Here is a 26,784-nt window from a genome sequence, read left to right as displayed (position 1 = left end):
AGTTGGAGTTAAGTGACTTGCCCAAAGTCACATGGCTAGTAAATGTGTCAAGTGTCTGAGGCAGGATTTGAACTCAGGTCCTCCTGAATCCAGGGCCTGTGAATATACTGCACCACCTCGCTGCCCCTGATAACTTTAATTTTAATGAACAATAAATAATAATTATATAAATAAGGAGGAAGGGGTCAAGAAGCATCTGGCATTTGAACCTCACCCTCTTCTGAGCCATTCAAAGGAGGAAAATTACACATCATTGGATACAGAAATACATTCCATTGAACAAGGAAATAGGGAAAATTGAGAAGGAATCAGATAGGGTAGATTAAGGGATTGTGTTAGTTTTAGCCAAAAAACCCAAAACAACCCCCAATAAAACTAAAGTTGTACAAAAATATCTCTTTTTGAGGTGGCAGAGAATTGAAATGTGAGGGGGGTACTCATCGATTGGGGAATGGCAGAACAAGATATGATTTATAAATTGATATAAATGTGATTTGTAAATATAATAGAAGTGTTCTGGGAGAGATAATGAAGGGTATGATTTCAGAGAAACTTCAGGAGAGTTATATGTACTGAAGAAGAGTGAAGGAACAGAACCAGGAGATCTCTCTCTCTCTCTCTCTCTCTCTCTCTCTCTCTCCCCCTCCCCCCTTTTCTCCCCTCTCCCTTCTTTCCTCCTTCCCCCTCCTTCTCCCTTCCTTCCTTCTTCTCCCCCTTTCCTCCTCTTCCACTTTCTTCCTGTCCCTCATTCTTCTTCCCCCTTACCCTACATACATACAATGGAAACAGTATTTTATTTTTTATTTTTTTGCTTTTCTTTTTTGGAGGGGGGAAGGCAGGACAGTTTGGGGTTAGGTGACTTGCCCAAGGTCACACGGCTAGTAAGTGTTAAGTTTCAGAGACTGGATTTGAACTTAAGTCCTCCTGTCTCCAGGGCTGGTGCTCTATTCACTGTGCCGCCTAGCCACCCCAGGCAGCAGTATTTTAAAGACAAACAACTTTGAAAGACTTAAGAACTCTAATCAATGTTATGATCAATAATTCCAGAGGACTAATAATAAAACATGGTTTTTACCTCTAATAAAGAGGATAAAGATTTACTGCAGAACACACACATACACACCACTTTTAGATAAGGCCAATGTGGAATTTACAAGTTAATACTTGTAATATATAGTATTAATATATAATATATTATAATTATAATATGATATAATATATTATATATATAATATAATAATATATAATACTTGTAATATATATAATAATAATAGTGAGTCAGTAATAGCAATTGCTGATGTGGGAAAGGAGACTGATCTGAAGTCCATGTGGAAATTACACCAGAGGTAGAAATAGGTGGTGGTAACAGAAGCAGCTGCAGCTTTGGGAGTTTATAAGACAGAGACAGCAAGGGGGACCTAGTATCTGGTCAGAAAGAAATTACAGTGGACTTCATTACTAACAATGTACATGGAACCAGATGATATTTGGCAACTCCATTGCCTTTCACCACTTCTAAGGCATAGCTCAAGGGCAGGAAGGAACATTTTTGGTCAAGAGGAAGTGGAACACCTGAGGGACAGTATCACTTCCAACTCGAAGGGGATCAGGGACTGTAAGGAACAGTTTTCTGGTCCCAAGGGAAGAGGGCCCCTGAGGAGTAGCATCATTTCTGGTCTCAAGGGATCAAGGGCCCTTTCTGAGTAAGGAAAAGAGTACAGACTAGGACAGCAATGACCATAATTTTCTCCAGATCACATCACCTTGAAAGTACCAAAAACTTTCGAAACCCCAGAAATAGCTCAGAAAACAGCAGTGTGAAAAGCCCAAAACTTGACACTTTGTCTCTCCCCCACCCCTTGCTGGGAATGGAACCCAACATTAACTTAAAGTTCCAAATCAAGAAATTGGGAGGAAAAAATGAGTAAACAACAAAAAAAGAACTTGTTCATAAAAAGCTACTATGCAAGACACAAATCTAGAAGAAAATAATAAATTCAAAACAGCTACAAGCAAAGAATTAGACATAGACCCTAACAAGAATTCCTAGAAGAGCTAAAAAATGATTTTCAAAATCAAATAAGAGTTGTAGAGGGAAAATTTCGGTAAAGAAATTAAAGCAAAGAAAGAAAATTATGAAAAGACAATCAAGAATTTTGTGTAAAAGATTAAAGATTTTTAAAAGATGAAAAAAATTAAAAGATGAAAAAAATTACTGAAGAAAATAATACTTAAAAAAAACAGAATTGACCAAAGAAGAGGTTCAAAAATTTGCTGATGAAAATCACTCCTCAGAAAGCAGAATTGGCCAGTTGGAAAAAGAGGTACAAAAGCAAACTGAAGAAAATTGTTCAGCCATTTCAGTCACGCTCAACTCTCATGATCCCATTTGGGGTTTTCTTGGCAAAAATACTGGAGTGGTTAGCTATTTCCTTCTGCAGCCTATTTTACAGATGAGGAATTGAGGCAAACAAGGTTAAGTGACTTGCCCAAGGTCACACATCTAGTAAGTGCTGTAGTTTAACTCAGGTCTTCTTTACTCTGGGCCTGGTGCTCTATCTGCTGTACCACCTAACTGCCCTAATACACATACTAATGTAATATAATTGTGAAGCACTATCATTTTATTTGAATTCAGTTCAGTAAGTTACAAATCTAATGATAAAGGAATCGAAAATTAAAACATCACCTTATATAAACTAATATCCATCAAATTGGGGAAAAATATTAACAATAGAACTAATATTCTAAGAACTGTATGAAAACAGGCACACTAATATTGTTGGTGAAGTTGTGAGTTGGTTTAGTTGTTAAGGAAACAATTTAGACTTACACAAGAAAAATTACTAAACTGTCTGTATTCTTTGATATAGTGGTGTCTCTACTATGTTCATACTCTGGGAAGAGGTCATTGATAGAACTAAGGGTTCCAGGGTGTACCAAAATGTTCATAATAGCAATATTTTTGTAGCAGAAAGTTGTACACAAATTTATATAGTCATCATCAGGAGGGTAATGGCTAAACAAATTATGACATGAAGGTAAAAAGAATATTAGTGTCTTAAAAGGAATGACAGATATGAAGAATTCTGAGAAACAATGGAGAATTTATGAAACCTGATACAGAGTGAAAAAAGCACAATAAAAGAATAATATACACAGTGACTTCAATGATGTAAATGAATACAGAAATAAAAGACAATTCAGGTGTCTAGCATAATGACCAGTTTGTTTCATGAGATTTGAATGTTGGTAGGCTGTGAATTCCAAGTGTGTTATAGTTTTGCTTAGCTGCTTTTTGTCTTATAAAAATGATAAAATTATAGTGGTTGGATGGAAGAGGTGACTGGCAAAACAAAATATACCTGTCCAAAGAAAAGGAGTTGGGATGAGTGTTGGGATATCCCTTGGTTGTTTTTTTTTTTAAGTAATTAAAAGTGTAAGTTGAAAGTCAAATTAACAAGCATTTATCAAATGCTTACTGTGTGCCAGGCAGTGTGCTAAATAGCAGGGACACAAATAGAAACAAAAAGAAAGACTGTCTATCTTTAAGAGTTTTCATTCTAACTGGGGAAGAAAACATGCACAGAATTAATTATATCTCTAGTCAAAATCCATACTAAATTAAAGATGTTAATCTTTTATAGTGATTTTGAAGCTTTAGGCAGATGTCAAGTATAAAACTTCTTGAGTAGTTTAATTAGTATTACCCATGTAATAAGTAATTAAATAAACAAGTTCCCTGCCAGTAATGTCTTAAGACCATATGTTGTCAACCAGTCTTGAAATGATGCTCTTCAACAATACAACTTTGTTGAATTTGTTATGTAGAGGATAGGCTTTTTGAGTGAGTGTCTCTCATACAGTGAGTTGAAATGGGGCTGTGTATAAATGAGAAGAGAAGAAAGTCTTAAATTGCTTACATAGTTTATATTGAAATGCATCTCAAAATGAATCATCATAGGGAAGAACAAGTAGAATAGGACACCATAAGATGGGCCAGTTTGTCAGAAATTGTGAATATCATGGATCTTTTTATAGTCAGATGTTTTGGATAGATGGTGGGTCCGAGAGAAACAAATGGCACGTGTTTTGGCATGTTTGGGCTTTACCTCAGTTAAAAAATAATGCATACATGTTCATAATATGGATGAGGATATTGCTCTCTTTTTCATTTACATCCACTGATAGACTTTGAATGCTGTCATACAATATTAGTAGTAATGATATGTATTGCAATTTACAAATTCTCAGTCAGGATCATTCTTTTGTTAATGTTTCCTTGTGTCTCTTCCTTATTCTTATCTGTTCTGGGAATAAACTAATTCAAGGAAGTTCACATTTTTCTATTATTGCATTTTATTTAGGGATGGGTTTTGTAGCTCTACAGTTAACCCATAATAAAAAGTTTTGTAGTATAGTTCTTTTAATATTGGATGATCAGTATAGTTATCCCAACTAGTTACCCCCTATACTTGTCACAATGGGTCCATTAAAGAGAATGAAGTTGGTGAGATACTGGGTAAAAGAGGTGATGGTAGAATGTCATTTGCTGAAGCCCCATGAAGGCTAAGATGAGAGGCTTAGATTTTTTTTTCTTTTTACTTTTTGGAGGGGGCAGGGAAATTGGGGTTGACTGCCCAAGGTTACACGGCTTAAGTAAGTGTTGAATGTCTGAGGCTAGATTTGAACTCAGGTCCTCCTGACTCCAGGACCGGTGCTCTATTCACTGTACCACCTAGCTGCTCCCCCCCCCCCCCCCCTCCCTGGGAACCTGAGGTTTTGAGGCCACATGTGGCCCTCTAGGTCCTCAAGTACAGACCTTTTACTGAATCCAAACTTCACAGAATAAATCCTTGGGCCTTGAGGCTACAGGTTCCCCACTCCTGGTATAAGGTGTTAGATTTAGAAGAAAGAGAGGATTTAAAAGTGACTCCAAAAATTTGAATTCGAAGGACCAGGACAATAATTGTTCAATGGGATGAGTGAGTATTCCTTGGAAGGCGGCAATCTAATATGTCATTAGTTAAAATTAAAGAAAACACTCATTTGAGTATTATCCATATGTATAACATATTTAAATAAACTAGTAATATTTCTGCTGTAATGTAGTTAACATCATTTTACAAAACCCATAGTTAAAATAAAAAGTACAACATTCTTTACATGATCTTGCATAGAGCCGTGTTCCACCTCTTACTTGACAATATTTAGAATTTAAATATCCTTTCACAGTGTTTTAAGGCATTCTTTTTAGAAAATGTGGCACATTATGTTCATTTCCTTAGGAAAAAATAAGACTATACATAAGAAAATAAACTCAAGACAAAATGAGAATGTTTTTACATTTTTCAGTGGTTGTCATATGTAGTCTTTAGTGGTCTTGGTAGAATCCTTTTTTGCATTTTTGAGGTATAAATCTAAGAATGAAACACACTAGCCTCACTTGTTGAACTTGACTTATATTCAAAAGCCCTTTTATTCTGTTTTTTCCTTTTCTGGTTTTAACTTTTTCTAATGAATAGAACCATTGTAGTTAAATATTGTATTTTTGAATATTATCTTTGTTTTGTCTCATTTGATACTTGTGTGCCATGTCTATCTATGCACATTCAAAGCTCTTCCCTAGGACAGCTTTGTACATTGAATATTTAGGTTGTTTCCGTTATTGATATTTATAAATAGTTACTATATACAGACTTGATTGGCAACATAATACAGCATTATATTAATAGAACTCCATGGAATACATGCTTAAAATCCTTTCCAAAAGCATGATTGCTAATAATACAAAGGAACATTAGTTGGTGTTTGTATGTTGTTAAAAGATTTGTAAAACACTTTAAATATATTATTTCATTTGATCCTCACAACAATCCTGTGAGGTAGGTACCATGAATATTATTATTCCCTTTATATATGGACTTGGAAACTGCAATTCAGAGGCTGACTTGCCTGTTGTCATATAACTAATAAGTGTCTGAGATGAGATTTGAACTTGTATGTTTTCCAGTTCCAGTTTATAAAGCTCTTTCCATTATAAAATATCAAACTCATCATGATTATTGGGTTAAACTTAAAGTAATATCCAACTATACATTTTTTAAAAGATGGAGATTTCATGTTAAGAATTGAGTCATTTCATTATTTTAGAAAACATTTTATTAAATACAGTTCTGGTATAACAAAAAACTTGGTCATTAAATTTTGTCAAAAATAATTTTAGCTATTTTTTAGACTCATTCGGTGAGCCTAAATAGTATTGTCTTAACTATAAATAATGTGTACATAGTATAAAACTGACCATAAGTAATCTAGCAATGCCTCACTTGTGCTGTGGTCAGTTACCTGTAAAGAGTCAGTAGCTTGATGCTAGTAACAGTGAAGGTACTGAGAACTGTCATTTTGTCAGTAAAGAAGACACAAAATCTCTTAAGTATATCCAAGATTTCAAAAGATATTGTAGTCTTGTCACCTATTATGGGGGCAAATTATACTGTACTATGATATGTTCACTGGTCTGCATTTTAATGTGTAATCTATTTAAAAGTAATTTCTATTCAAAATAGATTAAAATCTTAAGAAAGTTTTGATGTTTAAAGGAATAAATTTCAGTTATCTGGAAACTTCATTTATGTGGAATGGATCAGTATCTTTGATGATAGATCAATGAGGTATTTATTGTCATTTTAAATAGCCTGATATTTTTATATCATATTTAATGGATAATATTTACCTATGTAATAAAGAAAAATATACATTGTTTTTAATTCATTCAGTAGAAATGTAGCATATACCATTTCCAAGTTTCTTTTTTTTTTTTTTTAAAGCAATCAGGGTTAAGTAACTTGCTCAAAGTTACACAGCCAGTTATTTCTGGGTGTGGTGCTAAGTATCAGAGCCCGGATTTGATCCCAGGTCATCCTGATTCTGGGGCTGGTGATCTTACTCACTGAGCCACCTGGCTGCCCCTAAGGAATTGGGGTTAAGTAATTTGCTCAAGGTTACACAGCCAGGTGTTTCTGGGTGTGGTGCTAAGTATCAGAGCCTGGATTTGATCCCAGGTCATCCTGACTCTGGGGCTGGTGCTCTTACTCACTGTGCTACCTGCCTGCCCCCCAAATTTCTTAATATTATAAAAAGTGAATTTCAAGGTGATTTGAGAAAATAACATTCTTAAGATCTTTATCAATCTTGGGCATCTCATCAGGGCCTTCTGTTTCTCTGATTGGAGAGTGGGGCTGCAAAAATCCCAAACCTCCATTTAAGGAGGGAGCTCAGCTCAGGTATCTCATTTCCCAGCTGACTGATTTACTTTGCCACTTTTCTGGCTTTTCCATGTGGCTTCAAGGCAGTTGCTTCCTTCCAGTTTTCAGCTGCTTTTTGTGTTTTGTCTTCCTCCAGAAGATTGTAGGGCAGGAGTTATCTTTCTTTTTTTCATATTTATGTCCCCAGCACTTATCACAGTGCCTGACATATGGTAAGCACGTTATAAATATTTGTTACTCAGTCATTTTTCAGTCATGTTCAACTCTTTATGACCCCTTTTAGGGTTTTCTTGGCAGAGATACTGGCATGCTTTGCCATTTCCTTCTCCAATTTATTTTAAAAATGAGGAAACTGAGGCAAAAGGGTTAAGTGACTTGCTCAGGGTCACACTCAGAAAGAAGAGTCTTCCTAACTCCAGGCTTAGTGTTCTATCCAGTACTCTACCCATGATTGCAGATGTTACATTATTTTTTGGCTCATAACTATACTGTTAATGAATACTTTTGTTATTTTTACTGAAGTATGGTGTATTTGGAAAGAGGCTTTCTTTTTCACCTTATTAAGCTTCTAGACTTGTCAGAGAGTATTTTTACACAGTGTATCTTTTATGTACATAGTTATTTGCTTAGTCTCCCCCATTAGAATATGACTTCCTTAAAAGCAAAGAACATATCTTTGCCTTTATTTGTATCCTTAGAGTTCAATGCAGGTCTTGGCACAACTGCTATTGACTGACTTTGCTTATTTTCTAATTTTATGGTAAATTAAAAATGACTTCTAATTATGCATTTCTCTTTACTTGATTTTGTTGTCCCTTAAAATTGTTTAAAAGTGGGGCAGCTAGGTGGTGCAGTGAATAGAGCACCAGCTCTGGAGTCAGGAAGACCTGAGTTCAAATCCAGCCTCAGACACTTAACACAAAACTAGCCATATGACCTTGGGGAAATCACTTAACCCCAACTTCCCTACCTTCCCCCTTCTCCCAAAAAAAAAGCAAAAAAAATTGTTTAAAAGGAATTATACTTAAAGTTAATTTCAATGATATATCCATAACACCTCATTAGTTATTCCCTCTATATTCTCTTTCTTTCTTGGTTTTGTATAACCAGTTTTTCTATCATATAACCACAGTCATTGCTTAATTGTTTTTCTCATTTGCTCTTTCCACTTTGTCTTATTTCATTTATAGCCATTTAAAAAAGTTTCTTTATGTTCATATTTATAATTTTTGACATTGTGTATTAGAAATTTTAGCTCCTATCTTTCTAATGTGCCCTACATTTTATATCATCTGTTACTGAATCTTGACCACTCTTTCCCCACAATATAGTAATGATAACTAAAATTTTTTTATCTTTTAAAAAAATTTCCTTTTTTATAATTTTATTGTTTTTTGTTTTCAACATTCACTTCTTTAAGATTTTGTGTTCTTAAATTTTCTCCCTCTCCCTCCTCTTCCCCAAGACAGCGTGCATTCTGATATGGGCTATACATGTACAATCATATTAAACCTATTTCCACATTAGTCATGTTGTAAAGAAGAATTAGAACCAAAGGGAAAAAATCCATGAGAAAGAAGAAACAAAAAAAAAAAAGAGAAAATAGTATGCTTCAGTTTTCATTCAAACTCTAGATGTGGATGTCATTTTCTATCATGAGTGTTTTGGAATTGTCTTAGATCCTTGTATTTCTGAGAAGAGTTAAGTCTATCAAAGCTGGTCATTGCACAATATTGCTGTTAGCCGTGTACAGTGTTTTCCTGGTTCTGCTTAATTCATTCAGCATCAATTCATGTAAGTCCACGTTTTTCTGAAGTCCATCTGCTCATCATTTCTTATGGAATAATGGTATTCCATTACATTCATATACTCCAACATGTTCAGCTATTCCCCAATTGATGGACATCCTCTCAGTTTCCAAATCTTTGCTACTACAAAAAGAATTGCAATAAATATTTTTATACATGTGGTTCTTTTCCCATTTTTATGATGTCTTTGGGATACAGACCTAGAAGCAGGATTGCTGAGTCAAAGGATATGCACAGTTTTATAGCCCTTTGGACACGGTTCCAAATAGCTCTCCAGAATTATTGGATCAGTTCACAACTCCACCAACAATACATTAGTATTCCAATTTTCCCACATTTTCTCTGACATTTATCTCTTTCCTGTTTTGTTGTTAGCCAGTCTGCTAATTGTGATGTGGTACCTAATGATTAACATTAATATAGCCCTTGCTATATGCTAGGCCAGGTGTAGGCAACCTGTGGTCTTTAGGTCACATGTGGCCTTCTAGGTCCTCAAGTATGATTCTGTGACTGAATCCAAACTTCACAGAACAAATCCTGTTAATAAAGGGGTGCTGTAAAACTTGGACTCAGTCAAAATGCTGTACCCAAGAACCTAGAAAGCCACATGTGGCCTCAAGGCTTCAGGTTCCCCACCCCTGTGCTAGGCACTTTGCTAAGCACTTTACAAATATTATCTCATTTAATTCTCACAGCAAGCCTGGGAGGTGGGTTCTGTAATTATCCCTTTTTTATAGATGAGGAAACTGAGTCAGAAGTTGACTGACTTGCCCAGAGTCACACAGATAGTGTCTGAGACCAGATTTGAATTCAGGTCTTCCTGCCTCCAGGCTGGGGTCTTTTCCTACTGTGCCACTTAGTTGCCCTTATACTATCTCTTTTTTTTCCCATTACATTGATTGGCCTAGTCATTCACCAAGTATTAAACATTAGATTACCTTAGTTCTTTATATTTACAAATATTGCTGATATACCTAGATATTTTAATCAGATTTTTTCAACTTGATAACAACACTCAGTGTTTAATTGGATGTGGAGCCATCAACCCTCCAAAAGTTTGAAGAAGTGTGAGGAGAATTGCTACTAGTGGACTGTATTCTGCTAAAGAAAAATTGGTTGATCAAGTAGAAGGGATTAAACCTTAGGATTTATAATAGCCAAAGGAAGGAATGCTGGGCATAGTCTGACATGCTTGTTCAGTGCTAGGAAAGGTGATCTACAAAACTTGGTAAAACATGGATATGAAATTCTAAGAGGGAGGATGGTGAAAGAGGACTAGGAAAACGTTAAAAAAGAAATTCTGACAATACAATTACAAATCATTCTGAGGAAGGAGAAAAAAGGAAAATTTTTAAAAGCCCACTTATTTGTTATAATTTCACAGAGGTCTATGAAAGCTATGATTGTAAAAAGTAATGTATAAAAGATGAAAAATAGGAGCATGAAATGAAGAATGAATATGAAGAAACATGCAGCAAAAATAATTATCTACCCAGAAGGCTAAAGCCAGAATAAATTTAAGTTTATGAATGATACTCAGAACAAAAAAATCTTTAAAAACTTTGTTCATAGAATGATGAAAGCTAAGTAATAAATGCACTTGTCCACTCCTTGGACAGCTGATTTTATGTTAACTGTTTAGAGGTGGAGTGAAAGGAACTCTGCCTTTGGACTAGAGAAACGTTTTGGTTGTGATTACCTAATCTTTAACTTTAAGCTGCAGTTTTTTTATTTGTAAAACGGTGATTAATAATATCTGCACTCTCTACCTCCTTTGTTGTTTACAAACTTTATTTTATTTTATTTTTTGCTTTTTGAGGGGGAAGGTAGGGCAATTGGGGTTAAGTGACTTGCCCAAGGTCACACAGCTAGTTTTGTGTTGAGTGACTGACGTCGGATTTGAACTCAGGTCCTCCTGACTTCAGGGCCGGTGCTCTATTCTCTGGGCCACCTAGCCACCCCTGTTTACAGACTTTAAAGAGCTATACAATTGTGACTTATTATCACTCAATTCCTGTTTTACTTCTGTCTTCTCTTTCAAAAAAGGAGGATGTTTAAGAACTCATGGTTTAAGTTACTTTCCTAGTTGTCTGGCTAATAAGTAGCAGAGGTAGGACTAGAACCCTAAACTAAAGCAGATGAGAATAAAAGAAAAAATAGGCTAAAATTAAAAAGAAAATTCTATCATGATTAAGTGAAATTATGTTCCAGTCTTAATTAAATTTAAAAACCTTAATTTGGGCTTTTAAAATCTACTGAAAATGTGGCTTTAGGAAAGGTAGTGTTTCCATGTTTGTCTACACACATTCCAGAAATAATTCAGTAATTGATGCTTTGGATCATTTATATTAAAAATAAGGGAAAAAATCCCCACATTTTTCATATGACTTATGGTGGTTGGTATGATCTTATCAGGATGTCAGCAATTAAATTTAATTCCTTTTAGCATTCCAGTGCATTTACCAAGCAATTTGAGGTCCTGATCTCCGGATGAGAACAAGGAGTCACAAAATAAAGTTCTTTCAGTGCCCTGGAAGAAAAAGTTAAATTGGGAATGATTGGTAACTCAGATATGAATGTATGATAAATCACATCTAAACGGATTCTTGTTTGAGTCTAAATACATATATCCCTAAAATAGTTGTCTTAAAATAGTATGTATTTATATTTATTTGTATTTGTGTTGAGGCTTATTATTCTATAAATGAGTAAAGCACAGTGTATTATTTTTAATCATTTTAAAATTCATAGCATTGTTGTTGACAATCTGGGTTGGGCAAATTGTGAAGCCAAAAAAAAAGGGGGAAAGGGAGAATTTTTTTTTTCATTTCTCCATAAATTTAAAACCTCAGTGATTCTACTCCGCCATGGAGCAAGGACAGTAGTCTAGCTCAGTGCCTCTTAAACTGTGTGTCGTAACCCCATATGGGATTGCAAAAAAAAAATTGGCAATAGTAAAAGGCTTCCGATCACACCATGACCAAAAATTAATTAAAAATCAAACGTAATGAATCCAAGATGTTTCTGGCGGTGCTTGCCCCTTGTTGCATTGAGCAACTTTATCATAGCCCTGGTTCTGAACACAAAGCATGCACACTTTGTTTGCATTGCATGTGCCCTCAAGGCCACTCAGTGTCAATGAATGCTACCCAAAAAAAATGAGTAGCTGCTGAAAAGGAGTAGTGAGTGGAAAAATTGTTTAAGAAGTCCTGGTCTAGCTCATTGATTAAAACTGGTAAAAAAAAAAAAGTCTCCATCAGTTGAAAGTATGTCTCATTCTGACTGAGATATGAAATCAATACAAGACAGATTCAATTCTAATAAATCAGTTCTAATAGGATTACTTAGGTAAATAGTGGTATGATTCTGTGATTGGTTTACTGTTTCAAGACAGTAAGGGAACTAGGACATGAATTTCTTCTATCAAATGGGTATCCCTAATATTTTTCTGATGATGAAATAATTTTGTTTTATCCATACTCTACCAATATACATACTCTTAAAAATGATTATTTAAAACAGTTATAAACAAAAGGCTTGGCACTGCGTGTCATGAGCATGATGTCGTTTGATAAGTATTTAGTGAGAATATACTTGCTGTCTGAAGTTGAGCAAGTAATTTTACTCCAGTGGGCCTCTGTTTTCATATCTGTAAAATTAAAAGTTTGGATTAGAAACCATTTGAGGTCCCATTCAGCTCTCATATTCCATGTTTCACTGGTTTAATTTCTGGACCAATCGTTTTGGGACGAGAGTGGCCACATTTACACTAAGATCATGTGGGTCTTGATAGCTTGGATTTCCTATCTGTGTTCAGCATAGCTTTCTACCTGGCCAGGAGGAAGGAATATTTAGCCATGATTGACAGTATCCTTCCTGTAAGTGAAAAGTTCTGCCTCTCTTGGAGATACTTTTTTGCCTCAAGATAAGGTGCTCCCAAATATATCTTCGGAGTGTGACCTTCTTGTAGAGGCAGCTGAGTGATGCACTGGACTCATGAAGACTTGAGTTCAGATTTTACCCTAGATTCTTACAAACTGTAACCTGGAGCAAATAATTAACTTCTGCCTCAGTTTTCTCAACTGTAAAAAAAAAAAGGGCCAGCGCCAACCTACCAAGGTTTATTGTGAGGATCAAATGAGATAATTGTAAGGTGCTTAGCACAGTGTCTGACACATATAGTAACTGCTATTTAAATATTATTATTTTACTATCTAGCCGTGTCAAGGGCCTGTCGATTAGCAAAAATTTACTAAGTTTTGTGTCATTCTGAGCATTGTGCTATGGACTAGATACAGACAGAAATGAAATGGCTCCTGCTCTCAAAAAGCTTATATTCCAAAGGAAAAGACAACATTTGCTTACTTTGTATGCCTAGAACCTCATTTGAGAGGACCTGCCTCAGATATGAGGATATTGCAACTGTCTCTTCATTTCTTGTTGTTCCATAGTACTCTTCTGTATCTGAAAAATACCACAAAATCCCTATGGATAATCCTAGAAATAGTTTTTTAGGTCATCATTCACAAGTTGAGGAGGCTTATACTATATAACACTCTGTTATCACCAAATGGGGAAAGAGTTGTTCTTTCACCCCAATTCCTCTTCTCTTTCATCAGCAACTTTGCTTAGTGAAAGACCAGGGAGGAAAGAACTGTTCTTTTGGGTTACAACTTCAATCTTCTTCCAGAATAACTTCTTTGCTTATTTTGGAAAAGTGAATAAAATACAACAAAAACAAGGGAAAAGAGAAATTCTTTCACTGCCTGTAGCAGAACTTTTGAGAAGCAAGGGAGAGGAAGAGGATAGAGTGGATAGAGAGTTACCCCACTGGTAATGCTAAAACAATGCACCCTTCTGGCAAATGTGGGAGGAATTGGAAGGTCTAGCCCCCCCAAAAGCAAGACAGATAATTAAACTAATCTAAAAAATCGACTGGCTGTGTTTGGGGATGAGAATCATTTGGTAAAGGCAAGGATTTGGATTTTGTCTAAAGTTGTACATGTGTGTCTGAGTACATCACTTTGTCTTTATCATATCAGGACTGTTCCTAGGGTTGTGTTGGTTTGAATCTGGGTGAGACTGACTAAAGCAGTGGTCCTTAACCTGGGATCCATGAACTTTAAAAAACATTTTTATAACTGTATTTCAGTATACTTGGTTTCCTTGGTGATCCTGAGTGTTTCATTTTATGCATTTAACAATATGATCCAGAGCAGGGTCCCAGACTTGACCAGACTGATAAAGGAATCTTTGACATGAAAATGTCCAACAACTCTTTAACCAAAGGGGAGTCACTGCCATTTGTCAAAGCAGAAAAACATTGGAAAATAGCAAGTGTCTAATGATTGGAGAAGAACTAAGCAATCATATTATGCCAATTGAATGGAGCATTATTGTGTCATAAAATGAATTTAAGGAAATACAGTAAAGGTTTTATGAAATGATAAAAAGTGAAGAAAATAGCCCCTGTAACTGTGTGGTTAGAAGATTAGAACAAATGAGGGTTAACATGATATTAATACATGACAGGTTGGATGAACAATAAAAAAGAAGGTGTGAGTCAAGTACAATCATTTACAATCTTATTTTTTGTTGCATTTTATTTTTCTTATGCTCTTTATGTATCTGAGTATTTATACTCATCAGTAGAAGATAAATTTGCATATTTAAAAATCTAGAAATGAAATAGTAAGCAATTTGAATATATAATAAAACCTTTCTGGTACAGTGAAAAGAGTACTATATCTGGTGTCAGGACCTGGTTTAATTTCTACCCCTGACATTATCGTGTGATCTTGGGCCCGTCATTTAACTTCTGTGGACCTCTGTCTCTTCATCTGTGAAATGAGGGTATTAAACTAGATGGCCTTTGAAGTCCCTTCCAGTTCTGCATCTATAATTAATAATAGCAAGCAGCTATATAGCACTTTAGGGTTAGCAAAACTATTTACAAATAACTCATTTTCTCCTCACAACAACCTGAAAAGTAGGTGCTATTATTATCATTACCATTTTACTGATTAATGAGAGTCACAGAAAGCCAGTATATGTCTGAGGCCAGATTCAGACTTGCCTCTTATTCACTCCAGGTTCAGCATTCCATCCACTGCATCACCTATCTCCCTCTGATTCTATTATCCTAAATGTTTAATTTGTTAGATTGTGTTATCCTGTTTCTTTTATCAATTGGTTAGGGAGATGGAATTACCCAAACTGGAATTTAAACTCATATACCTGGTGATCTTTGCTTTGAACAAACTCTTATTGTAAAGATATTTCCTCAAAGGTCATAAATCTTCTTTTCATAGCTACCAGTTGTATTATGTCAACAGTTTATAAGATGATGACCTCAGGTTATTTTGAACTTGTTGAAGCTGCTTGTTTTTATGTTGGTGGCCTTTAAATTTCAGGATTCACCTTCCTGCTTTAATTTAGCAGAAATAACATTTGTTTTTTTATAGTTAATCTTTTTTGTTTGTTTGTTTGTTTTTGGAGGGGGAAGGCAGGACAGCTGGGTTTGAATGATTGGCTAATAAGTGTTAAGTGTCTGAGGTCTGATTTGAATTCGGGTCCTCCTGACTCCTGGGCCAGTGCTGTATTCATAGCCCACCTAGGCGCCTTTCTTTATATCAAACACTGTTCCTTTTAATTATGAGAAGGCCTGGGTTGAGCAATCAACAGTTAACAATTCCAAACATTTTCTGCAGTTGAGAAATAAGTTCCTGAGCTTGGATCCTATTTTGAGAATGCTCTTGCTTTCAGTTCCTACTAAATCCTCTGTGAAGATCAAAAGCCATGAGAAATAATTTGGTTTAGTGGAGGAATGAGTCTTTAAGATATTCAGGATATTCTTGTACATGTACCAGATGGACCCTAGGAGTGATTAATAGTTCTTGATTATAAGTACTGCAGAAGATGATTTTGAATATTATTAATTATTAAGCATTGGTGTGAATTATAATTCTGCTTAGTCCTTTGGGAGTACAAGAGTTGCTACAACTACAGGGGGATGTGTTTTGTTTAAATCTATATCCTGATCAGAAATTCTATGGGAAGACAGCAGGGTTCAGTCAGTCTTGGAGTTAGCTCAGTCTACAGAGAGTCAATTACGGAATTTTTGAGAAGTGGCCAGATTGCTATGTATTTTAGTGTAACTGATGGTCTCTTGTCTGATAAACGGCATTTTAATTTCTGCCATTAAGAAGCTGAGATTAAGGGCATTAGGGGCTTAGATTGTATTGGTTTTTTCTTTGTTCTCCAGCGCCTAGTATAGCAGCTGGCCAGATAGTATGCCAGTAAATGCTGATGCAGTTGAATTTGATTGAATTGAAATGTTTTTTATGCAATTTCACCTGACTGAATCAACCACATCTACATTATTTACAGTTGCTTCAGGATCTCCTTCGAGATTTGTCTTCATTTCATATATGAGAGGTAGAGATTATGTATAGTTCATTCAGGTTATAGGCCTTATGGGTTCTATGAAATTTTTATTGGTATTTTTAGCTTGAGCTCTTCATAATGGGAAGTGTATTTTTTCCTCATAGTTCAAGTACAAAATAATTATAATAGTAGTTAAGGATGGGAAGAGGACTTCCTAACTGAAAAAATGGATTATTCACACTTTTTACCAAATATCAGTTCTGAGAGGTAATAGTGATTGTTTGGGCCATCCAGGGAAGTTTTATTATTGGTTAGACCATGATTGATACTGTATATTATCCATATATTAATATTCCTTTTAGATTGTGTGCTGTTTTATCACAATTTCAGCTATGTTCATTGACTTCTGACTGAAACATTTGGTCTTGACTTTCTTACATGGGTTTTCATCAGAATTCTTGTTGCAAAAATAAATTATGCTGGTACTACTTTGAAAGAGTAGAAATTTACTAACAATTATATTTCAAATATTCCAATATGTGCATATCCACACATGTAGGAGATGTATGAGATGATTATATTCTGTATTCTACATTTATTATATATAAGGTGTAGAAGGGTTATGATCTCATTCACATAGGTTTTTGTGACTTTGCTCTCTCCTGATTATCCTATTCCCCTGCAAGTATGCTCTGATCCTCTTACTGGCTCCCTTCTATTCCTACACAAAACACTCCATCTTCTGGCTCAATGGATTTTTACTGGCTGTCTTTCCATATTCAAAACTTCTTGGCTTCTTTGACTTTCTTTAAGTCTCAAGCTAAAACTTACCTTATGCAAAAAGCCTTTCCCGTCCACCTTAATGTTAGTGCCTTCTCTTCAGGATTGTCTCCAATTTCCCTCCCCTTCCTCTCTCTCTTTCCCCTAGTCTTTCTCCCTTTCTGTCCTCTCTCTCTTTCCTCCCCTAGCTTTTTCATAGATCTAGATCTATAGGTATCTTGTTTGTACCTAGTTGTTCACTTATTGTCCCTGTCCATTAAACTCTGAGCTCCTTGAGGGCAAGGATTGCTTTTGCCTTTGTATCCTTAGCACTTAGTGTAGGGTTTGGATCTAGTAACCATTTAATAAATGTTTACTGACTTGATTTGACAGTTGGAGTCAGAGGACCTGGGTTTGAATCCTAGTCCTACCTCATCATATCTTAGAACAGTGTAGTCTCTGATAGTTGACCCTGAGGACAATGAAGAGAGTCATGATAGACTCAAGTAAACTTTAGCATATTTCTAGTAAAATTCTCTGTCAAGAAGTGGCAGAAAGGCTGTCATTGAGGAAATGTATCACCAGAAAAGGAGGCAGTATCATCATGTATTATGAGTGAGGATTGATGAGTCATTAAATCTAGTACTTGCTTTATGCTTTTCAAAATGATATTATAGATGGTGTGTAATATGTCAGGATCTTTTGAAGAAGATATTCTGAAGAAAATGAACAAGGAATCACAAAATGAAGGAGCCTGGATAGACTATGATCTGTACCATTGGAGGTAAAAACACATTAATGGGCTCATAGATCTGTTGAAACATACCTTAGTATCCAATGTAAAGATGTGTTTGATCCAAATCTGGTGGTTTCATTGTCACTAATGATCACAGTAGACCTGTACCAAAACTTGCAAATCCATTCTGTTTTTATTCTTTGGGCCTTTTTTCATCTATAAGTACTCTTCTGATGATCTGGCTTAGTTTGGTCTTGTGCCAAGCTGTTTGCAAACTTTTCTCTGCTTTCAGCTGTTTTGCCATTTCCATAATGTTTTGCTCACAAGTGTATACTCTAAACTTATTATGCCCTTGGCTATTATGTCATGTTTGAATGTCAAGAAGAGTTTCTTTTTTATTCATTGGCAACCATGAACCATTGAAGAGTTTTCAGCAGTGGAATGCCATGATTCCAAGTGTACATTTAAAGGATTATCTTGGTAGGAATATAAACATCAAATTGGAAAGGGAGAGAGAGAGACAGAGACAGAGACATGTTAGGTGAGAAGTTTAATGAATGTTTCAACAAGTGTTGAGTAAGTGGAAGTGGAAAGGAAGGAACAGATGAAAGAGATCACAAAGGGGAAGTCCACATGTCTTGGCAACTGACTGCTTCTGGGGGATAAGGAAGGGGAAAGGAGGAGCCAGAAATTTCATACCTTGGTTATTGGGAGAATGCTTGTGCCATCAATAGAAAGTATTAAGTCAAAAGGACAGGTACGAAGGGAAAAAAACATTGAAGTTTTGATAATGAAACACCTAATTGTTGGGAATGGAAGTGAGGGGCTGGTAAAGGTAGATGAGATAATTAGTTCATTTGTCAAAGGTTTGTTATGCTGAATGGACTGACTTCTATTGTATAGTACTAGTATAAATTATTTTTTTTTTTCAGATTAGATCTCAATTCCCTTTGAATAACTTGTGTTTGCCCAGACATTTATTGTCTATAGTATGTATTTGAGACTAATTTTATGTAGTTGATGAGGTATATGTATGTTGTGTACTGTTTTAAGTTTTTTTGAATTACATTTTACTCAGTTTAATGACATTGCTAATTTTCTCTTTATCTTTTGTTTTGAATTTATATAAAGGATGTATTATAATGAAGCCATACATCTAATCTGTCGTTGGTTGTCATTTATTTATAAACCATTATTTTAATTTGAAGAATAGCAGTTCAGTTATTCAGTTTTTGTTTTGATCACTAAAATAGATTAGGCCAAGGACATACTATAGTACATCAAATCAGATTTATTAGTATCTCTTTGTCTAGTAACAATTCAGTGTATGAAGTAAATGGAGATGTTTGGAGGATTGGGGCTTTTGCTAAGAGAGAATCTTCTAACTGTTTATCTGTTATGAATGGCAGGGCAACATTAGATGCATTTGCTGTGTCCTGGGTTTCTCTGTTACTTTCTGAGAATTAATACCACTGAGTTTTGAAATTCAATATTAGAGGTTGACTATAGGTGGTCACTATATAATCGCTAGTGATGTACTCCTGCATTTTATGTCTAGGTACCAGACAGACACTATAAATTCTAGTTTCTGTCTCAATCAAAGATGAGTAGCAAGCTTTCCTCAGTTTTTAAAAGTGTCGTCTAATCTATTTTCCTGCAAGTAACCAATTGGAAGATGGAACTAAATGAAACATTTAGCTTAAGGAAGTTATGTTCTACCCCAGCTGGTGATTATCAAATGGCAAAAAGGAAGAGGGCTATGATTTTTATTCTAATCAATGATTCATTGGAGGTAATTATGCTATTAGTAGACATAATGCCTCAAAAAATAAACTAATGAAGGCAATTACTTGTTCTTAACATGTATTTGAAAGCAATTGTATGGATCAGGTTTATAGAATTCACGAAGGAGTTTACTTCTCCACCTTAGATTGGGCATTATGCATATTTAAGCTGTGAGACTTTAAGTTGAGGTGACACAATAATGGTGAGTCATAGAATGTATGAAACAACTGTGTAACTTTGAAGCAGTAATCTAATAATTTACTCTCTAAAACTTGAGGTTTTCATGGTCCTGTATGTTTTGCTTCATATTATGAAGATGAATTTTGCAGTGATATGTTTGATGCTCATAGTGTGTGTGTGTGTGTGTGTGTGTGTGTGTGTGTGTATACATGCACACACAAACACACACACTCTCTCTTTCCTTTCTCCTCTCTCCTCTCTGGACTGCTGTAGGCTCTCTTTTAAAAATTCTTGCTTTCCTGTTCAGTAGTCTTTGCTCTTCTGGAAGCATAAGGAACTGTGCTGAAACAAAAAGTATTTTAACAAAGACTTGTTTTAATACAAAAAAGAACATGGGACTGGGTTGTGTTAATTATAGAACATACAATGATGCAGCAAAAATAATTGGCAACACAAGGTATTTATGGAAAATTTATGTGTGTATGTATATACATATATATATATATATATATATATATCATGAGGCTCAGTATTTTTAAAGAACTGAGAAAAGAAATATTTTGGGAGGAAGTATTATGAATGGAACATTTCAAAGATAAAGCATTATAATCTGTGTGGGGAAATGACAAATATACATATACTTATAATATGTGTGTATATATGTGTATATATATATACATATGTGTATGTATATGAAGAGAACATCTTGTTCTTTTTTGACTATTGAAAAAATCTGTTAATATAAGTAATCCCTATGAAAATGGCTCCTAAATCACTTTCTTGCACCAATCAATGGTTTTTTTTTTTTGGCACGGAAAGAGTTAGAGAATTGTTTAGTAATGACATAATATAGTAGGAACTTGGTTTTCTAGAATCCTTAATACATGTCATTTTGGACTGACTAGCTATTTCCAAACAGTTAAATATTTACCATTTTGTTAGAGTAGGATATTCTTGGTCAAGAACACATAAACCTAAACATGGTGGCCTAAGTAAGCTGAATATAATAACACATATCCTGTTTTACTATGAAAATGCTAGAATTACTAGTTTTCTCTCAGATGTTCTTCTGAATAACTGTCTTTCCTACTTTCTTCTCCATCCAAATGTCACCAATGTATACACACATGCATTTACGCGGTTTAGGTTTAATATGGAACATGTCATGTTGCTGCAAAAATGTTGACTTTATTCTCCTGGAGAGTTTTTGTGCCTTCTGATCTGTTTTCTAATATACCCCTTGACTTCCTCTTCACTTTGGTTAACTCTTTTGTCTCTTTTTGGAATCAGACTCTTAATCTCTTGTCCAAATGCTGTTTTGTGGAATGGTTTTTTTTTTTTTTTTGGCTCCACCATATCATTTTTGGACCATGTCTTTAGTTCAGAAACAGAGAGAAAGAAGGAGAGAGACACTGCACATAGAGAGTGAAAAAGTGAGAGGGTATGTAATTCAATCTATGGAGTAGCTGAGTCCTGAGGTACTGGGAAACACATGTATATACACACAAAGAGTAGCTTGTCCAGAGGAGGCAAGTATGAGATCCCATCTTCCTCCCATTTTGTCCTCATGAAGATCACTTATTATATCCACATTCTTAATAACAAGGTACCTTTGTATTTATTTACTGTGACTTTGTCCCCCAAAGTTCTCTCCCTTCCTTCTGTGACAGAAACAACCAGAAAAGGGAACTGTTCATTTCCCACTAATACTTATCATTAGAATTAATTCCATCCAAGAAAACTAAGTTTTCTACCAAGTAGGCTTAGTCTTTCTATATCTTTAAGTTCCAGAACTTTAAAAAATTATCTATTTTTAATGAAAATCTTGTAAAGTGTATTGGATAAAGTCCTGTCACCTTCAACAAATTACACTAAACATAATTTATTTTTTTCTTGATGTTTCAGCAGTCCATCACCATTGAACCTAGTTGTTATGATATATATCATATAGCTATGCACAATTTCTTTATAGCTATCTAAAATTTAAATTCAATTAATTTTAAAAAAATTATTGATCTCCTTTAAACATCATTGTCATGTTCGAATATGCCTTCTCTCATAGGCCCTCTTACTTGGTGAAAGACTTTAGGTTTTTGTATTAAATTGTAAGACTTATTTAAAAAGAAGATAATGAAAATAGATGAGACTTAAAATACTAAACTGATGATAATATTATTTTTTATTTCTATGGTATGCCCTATTCAAAAGAAGAAAGAATATAGCTAGTCTTGAAGCACAAGACCTTGGCGTGTTATGAAGCTGGTTGTTCAAAAATCTTGTTTGTTATTAGATGGAATGCTGGGTGTAGGCTGGTATGCTTCATATTTGCATATAGCCTAAAAGTCATATTTTTTATCCTCAACAAATATCATCTTTGTTGGAATTATCTGCAGTCAGTGAAGGCCTTTTTACTTTGGAAAAGACATACTCCATCTAAGATCGTTTTCTTTCTTTTTCCCCATTCCTTTCCCAAATAGCTTTAAGTTAAGGTGCTTCCTTTTTTCTCATGCTGTTATTGAGGATGCACTGTTTGTCTTATTTAGCACACTCTTGGTGCTCAATAACTATTAAAAATAATTTTTGTTATTAGACCTAATGATAATGACAAATTAAGAATAACTAAATTTGCTAGATGAAGTCTAACGCTTTTGGCAATATCCAGTGCCAGACAGAAAACTTGACAAAAGGTAATTTTGTATTTAATTTACACACACACACACACACACACACACACACACACACACACACTTTTTACTGTCTTTTTTAGATTAAGAAAAAAATCATGATCAGCAGCCAGAGAGTAATATAATGTTGGATAGAATTTAAAATGTCGGGTTCAGAAATGTTGAATGTACGTTGCATATAATTATTTTGGTTTAGTAATGATGTTAAAATGTAACTCCTTTTAGGTATTAAGGTTTGGCAAATTATTTTTGTCAATAAGCAGTTTCATTTTCGTTCAAGTTTATAGAAATATTTTCTTCTCTGTGTCAATTGTAGAAAGTACTGTGTTAACATTTCAAAATACTTATCATCTTTCACTGAAGCTGTGTTTTGTGAAACAAATGTTAGACTGAGTTGAATATTTATGTTATTTGATGCAAAGAAATATCTTTGTAACTTTTTAATATCTCAGAGTTGATTTTTGATTTTAATAAAATAACATTTTTCCTTTTCTGTATTTGTAAATATAAAGTGTTTTATAAATATTTCAAATGTTTGGTAAATATTAGCCATTGATATCATTACTATATCTAAACAGTTTCATTGTTTTCCCTTTGATTATTGTACTTTTTTTAAAAGAACATTTATTTTCAAGTACATGTTACCTAAACGAAGTCTCATTTTTGTAACAATATTCTTTGAGTAGTTTCAGAATTTTTTGAGGATTTATATGAAGTGATTTTGACAGCTGATATTTTAATCATTGGTCCAAATAAAAGTAATTGCCAGGGCAATCTCTTAACTCCTCATACTATAATTTTCTTGATAAGTGTTTAGACCATTGTGTACAGATGCACAACAGCAATTGATACTATTTCCAATCAGTAAATTATTCTAGATCTAAGTCTTTGTTCATTTTAATGGAATGTGTAAATAAGCAAAAGTCTTACTGAAGTATCAAATGTAGCACTAATTTACTCCTTTATGATTAAATATGAGCAAATGCTGTGGGAATTTGACATTGTTTTAAGCTTTTAATGAAAAAAAATTATAAAACCAGTGAATTACGTGTTAAAAGTTCATTTGTAAAGTATTTTTTTGATTTCTTAATTATCTAAAAAAAGCCTCTAAGTAAGTTTGTACTATTTCCATAACAGTTATGTAGCAGAAATTTCAGTTCAGTTTTTCTATTCTATATTTACTTCACTTTCTATATTGCTAGGTTATAATTCTCATTAGATTTTCTAAGATGAGTCATATTTTTACAAGATTCTTTTTATTTTGAAAAAACTGTAGTAACACAATTCTCTATAATGTTTAAGTATCTATAAAATGAGGAGATTGGACTACATGGCCTCTGGGGTCCCTTATTACTCTAGATCAATTTGGAACCCTCTTTGGAAATGTATAATGCATCTTAACCAAGTTGAAAAGTTTACTAGATGTTAACCTATAATTTTAATATTCAGCATATTTCTGTTACTCTTTAAAGCTTTTTCTTTATTTACTTATTTAGGATTAAAAATAATTGCTGTTAAAAAATGAGATATTTTAAAAAAACCTCAAATTGGAAGGTAGAAGTGAGCTGTATAGTTGTGTATTCATTCAGTCAATAAACATTTATTAAATGAATGCTGTGTACTAGCACTGCATTAGGTGCTGGGAAACAGCAGTACCTGCCCTCAAAGAGCTTACAGTCAAAGAGGGGAAACAAAGAGTAAACAAATACATACAAAGCAAGCTACATATGGAATAAATTGAAAATAATTAACAGTGAGAGCCTAGTACTAGTGCAGAGGTACTAGTGCAGAGTCTGAGGTTTTCTCACCTGACTGGCTATAAGGCAGCAGCAGGAATGGTAGACTCTCTGTGCAGGGGGAAGTATTTTAGGGGCAGATGGAGGACACCAGGCCTGCCCCCTCACAACCTTTCCTTAAGGGATAGGCTGTAATCTAGCATGACGAAGATGGAAGGTACAAGGAGTTAGCACAGAAGTGTACTGAATGAATAGTTTATAATAATGGTTATTAATTCTGTTTGGTTAAAGATGGTTAAACCTATGTAGGTTCTAGAAAACATAGCTTTGATTTGTAAGTGGTGTTTCATTAAGTTATATTAGTGCCAATGGAGATCCAAACCTCAAATTAGGAGACTTCAAATAGGTATAGTTGAAACTAAGTTGCTTACCATTTGGGATCTAAACATTTTACCATAGTTCTTTCAAAACTTCAAAATATATCTCTATTAAGGAATATGCAAGGTACTGTGGGCACAAAGATATAAATGGCATAGGCCTTCCTTTCAAATAGCTACTCACTTCCCATGACCTGTTTCTCCATCCCACATACAAGAATTGTCATGCCTTTGTTCTTGCCATGACTCATAAATGTACCATGTTCAAGAATTCAGAAATCTCCTTATCTAACCATAATCTTGACTTTTCGCTTCTTCCTCTTTCTCTTCATATCAAATCCTACTCTGCATCCACACCATGACCTATTCTCTCAGCCCCTCAGTTCTCTCCCAGGCCATTTCTTTTCCCCATCTTGACTCCTTGGTGAACTGATTCAGCTCTACATTGTCCTTTTCTTTTGAAACCCTACCCATCTTATCATTTCTCCAACTGAATCCTTCTTAGCCTTGGATCACTTTGACCATTCTCAGTCTTAACTCCTGTGTGTGTGCTGCTGAATGAGAAAATCACAAAACCATTCTGACAAGGTCTACTACAAATTTATGTTACATGACCTCAACTGGGCCCTCCCTGCTGCTAAGCAGTCCTACTATACCTTCCTTATAAACTCCCCATCCCATTCTCCACAGTGACTCTTCCAAATTTTTTCAAATTTTTTTACAAATGAAGAAGCTGAGACCCAGGGGGTGAAAGTTCTTGTCCAAGGTCGCACGGATTATAAAATGACAGAGACAAAGTTCAAAGTCAGTTCCTCTATCTCTAGATCCCAGTGTCCTTTCTTCTACATTATGTGATTAAATTTGTCACTTTGATACTCAGGTGGAAGTTAGATCTGGCATGAAGAGCTGCCACATCTGTATAAACTTATTTGAGAGGTATCTACTAAAGGTGATAATTGAAGTAATAGGAGTAGATGAAGGTGCCAAGAAAAAAAATTGAAGAAAAAAGGACTCAATAGAGAACTTTTAGAACATTTAACTTTAGCTGGTGAGAGGAAAAAGAAGAACCTGGGGAGTAGAGAGAGGAGTATATAGACAGAGGAACGAATATGAATAGTTAAAAAAGTAGTAGATCATAGCAAGGAAAGTACTTTGTGATGGAAGTCAGAGTAACAATTTTAAAACAGTTTAAAAAGTTGCAGGGAATTCAAGAAAGATGAAAACTGGAAAAAAAATCCTATTGCTCCTTATTATCAGTCTTCTCTGGACATAGAGAACAACTTCCATTGTCCAGCTATATTGGTGCTCTTTCTAGCAAAATGGCTTAGCTCAGAAGTTCTTAACTTGCCTTAATGATAATTATATCCTTCAAAAATTTGAGAAAATGAGAACTATTTTCAACATGATTCTGATCATTAAGGAGGAATGGGTTGTTGGAATAAAATTGATGGAACTTTGGAGGGAAGTGCTCACATATCCTAAAATATTTAATTGAGAAGAAAAATGCTGTTCATAGACTGATAAGTATGTTCAAGGAATCTATCAACCAACTTTGCATTTTAAAAGACATATATAAAATGTGGAAACATGAATAGCTAAAAAAATGATGAATAAAGAGAAAGTATGACATGTTCCTGTTATTACAAGATTCAGAGCATTAAATATCAGAATATGCTGCCTCTAAAAAGGAATGCTAAGGACAACAAAAAAGGATGTTTTTTATTTTTTTTTTTAATTTTTTAAAGATTTTTCTTTTTACAGGGGGGAAGGTGGGGCAATTGAGGTTAAGTTACTTGCCCAAGGTCATACGGCTAGTTTTGTGTTAAGTCTCTCAGGTCAGATTTGAACTCAGGTCCTTCTGACTCCAGAGCCTGTGCTCTATTCACTGTGCCACCTAGCCGCCTCTAAAAGGACATTAAAAAAAAAAAGTTATATTGGAGAAAAGAAGAGTATCAAAGAACTAATAGGACCAGTTGGTGGGGACTGGAGGAAGATAATGGACAGTGAAGAGAACGCAGAAATACTCAATCCTCATCTTGCTTCTCTTTATTGTGCTAATTTTGCA

The 26,784-nt window shown here is 34.7% G+C and overlaps 1 protein-coding gene across 7 annotated transcripts in view; it reads left to right on the top strand.

The window, feature by feature from the left end:
- LOC138175833 (USP6 N-terminal-like protein) overlaps nt 1-26,784 on the top strand; it is a 201,909-nt gene that overhangs the window by 64,665 nt on the left and 110,460 nt on the right. The window contains exon 1 of one of the 7 annotated variants that reach the window (XM_069106380.1): nt 17,927-18,005. The exons of the other annotated variants lie outside the window; for them this stretch is intronic. Coding sequence (XP_068962481.1) covers nt 17,987-18,005 — 19 coding nt within the window. The 5' untranslated portion in view covers nt 17,927-17,986. Of the gene's footprint in view, nt 1-17,926; nt 18,006-26,784 lie in introns of those variants that run through there. 7 annotated transcript variants of the gene reach the window in all.

Source organism: Petaurus breviceps, unplaced genomic scaffold, assembly GCF_028583685.1.
Source record: "Petaurus breviceps papuanus isolate PSGF00001 unplaced genomic scaffold, PetGlider_PUasm1.0 79, whole genome shotgun sequence".
In the NCBI taxonomy this organism is placed as follows: domain Eukaryota; kingdom Metazoa; phylum Chordata; class Mammalia; order Diprotodontia; family Petauridae; genus Petaurus; species Petaurus breviceps.
Note: the sequence above shows the minus strand (reverse complement) of the source record. Positions and strands in the feature narration are given on the sequence as shown.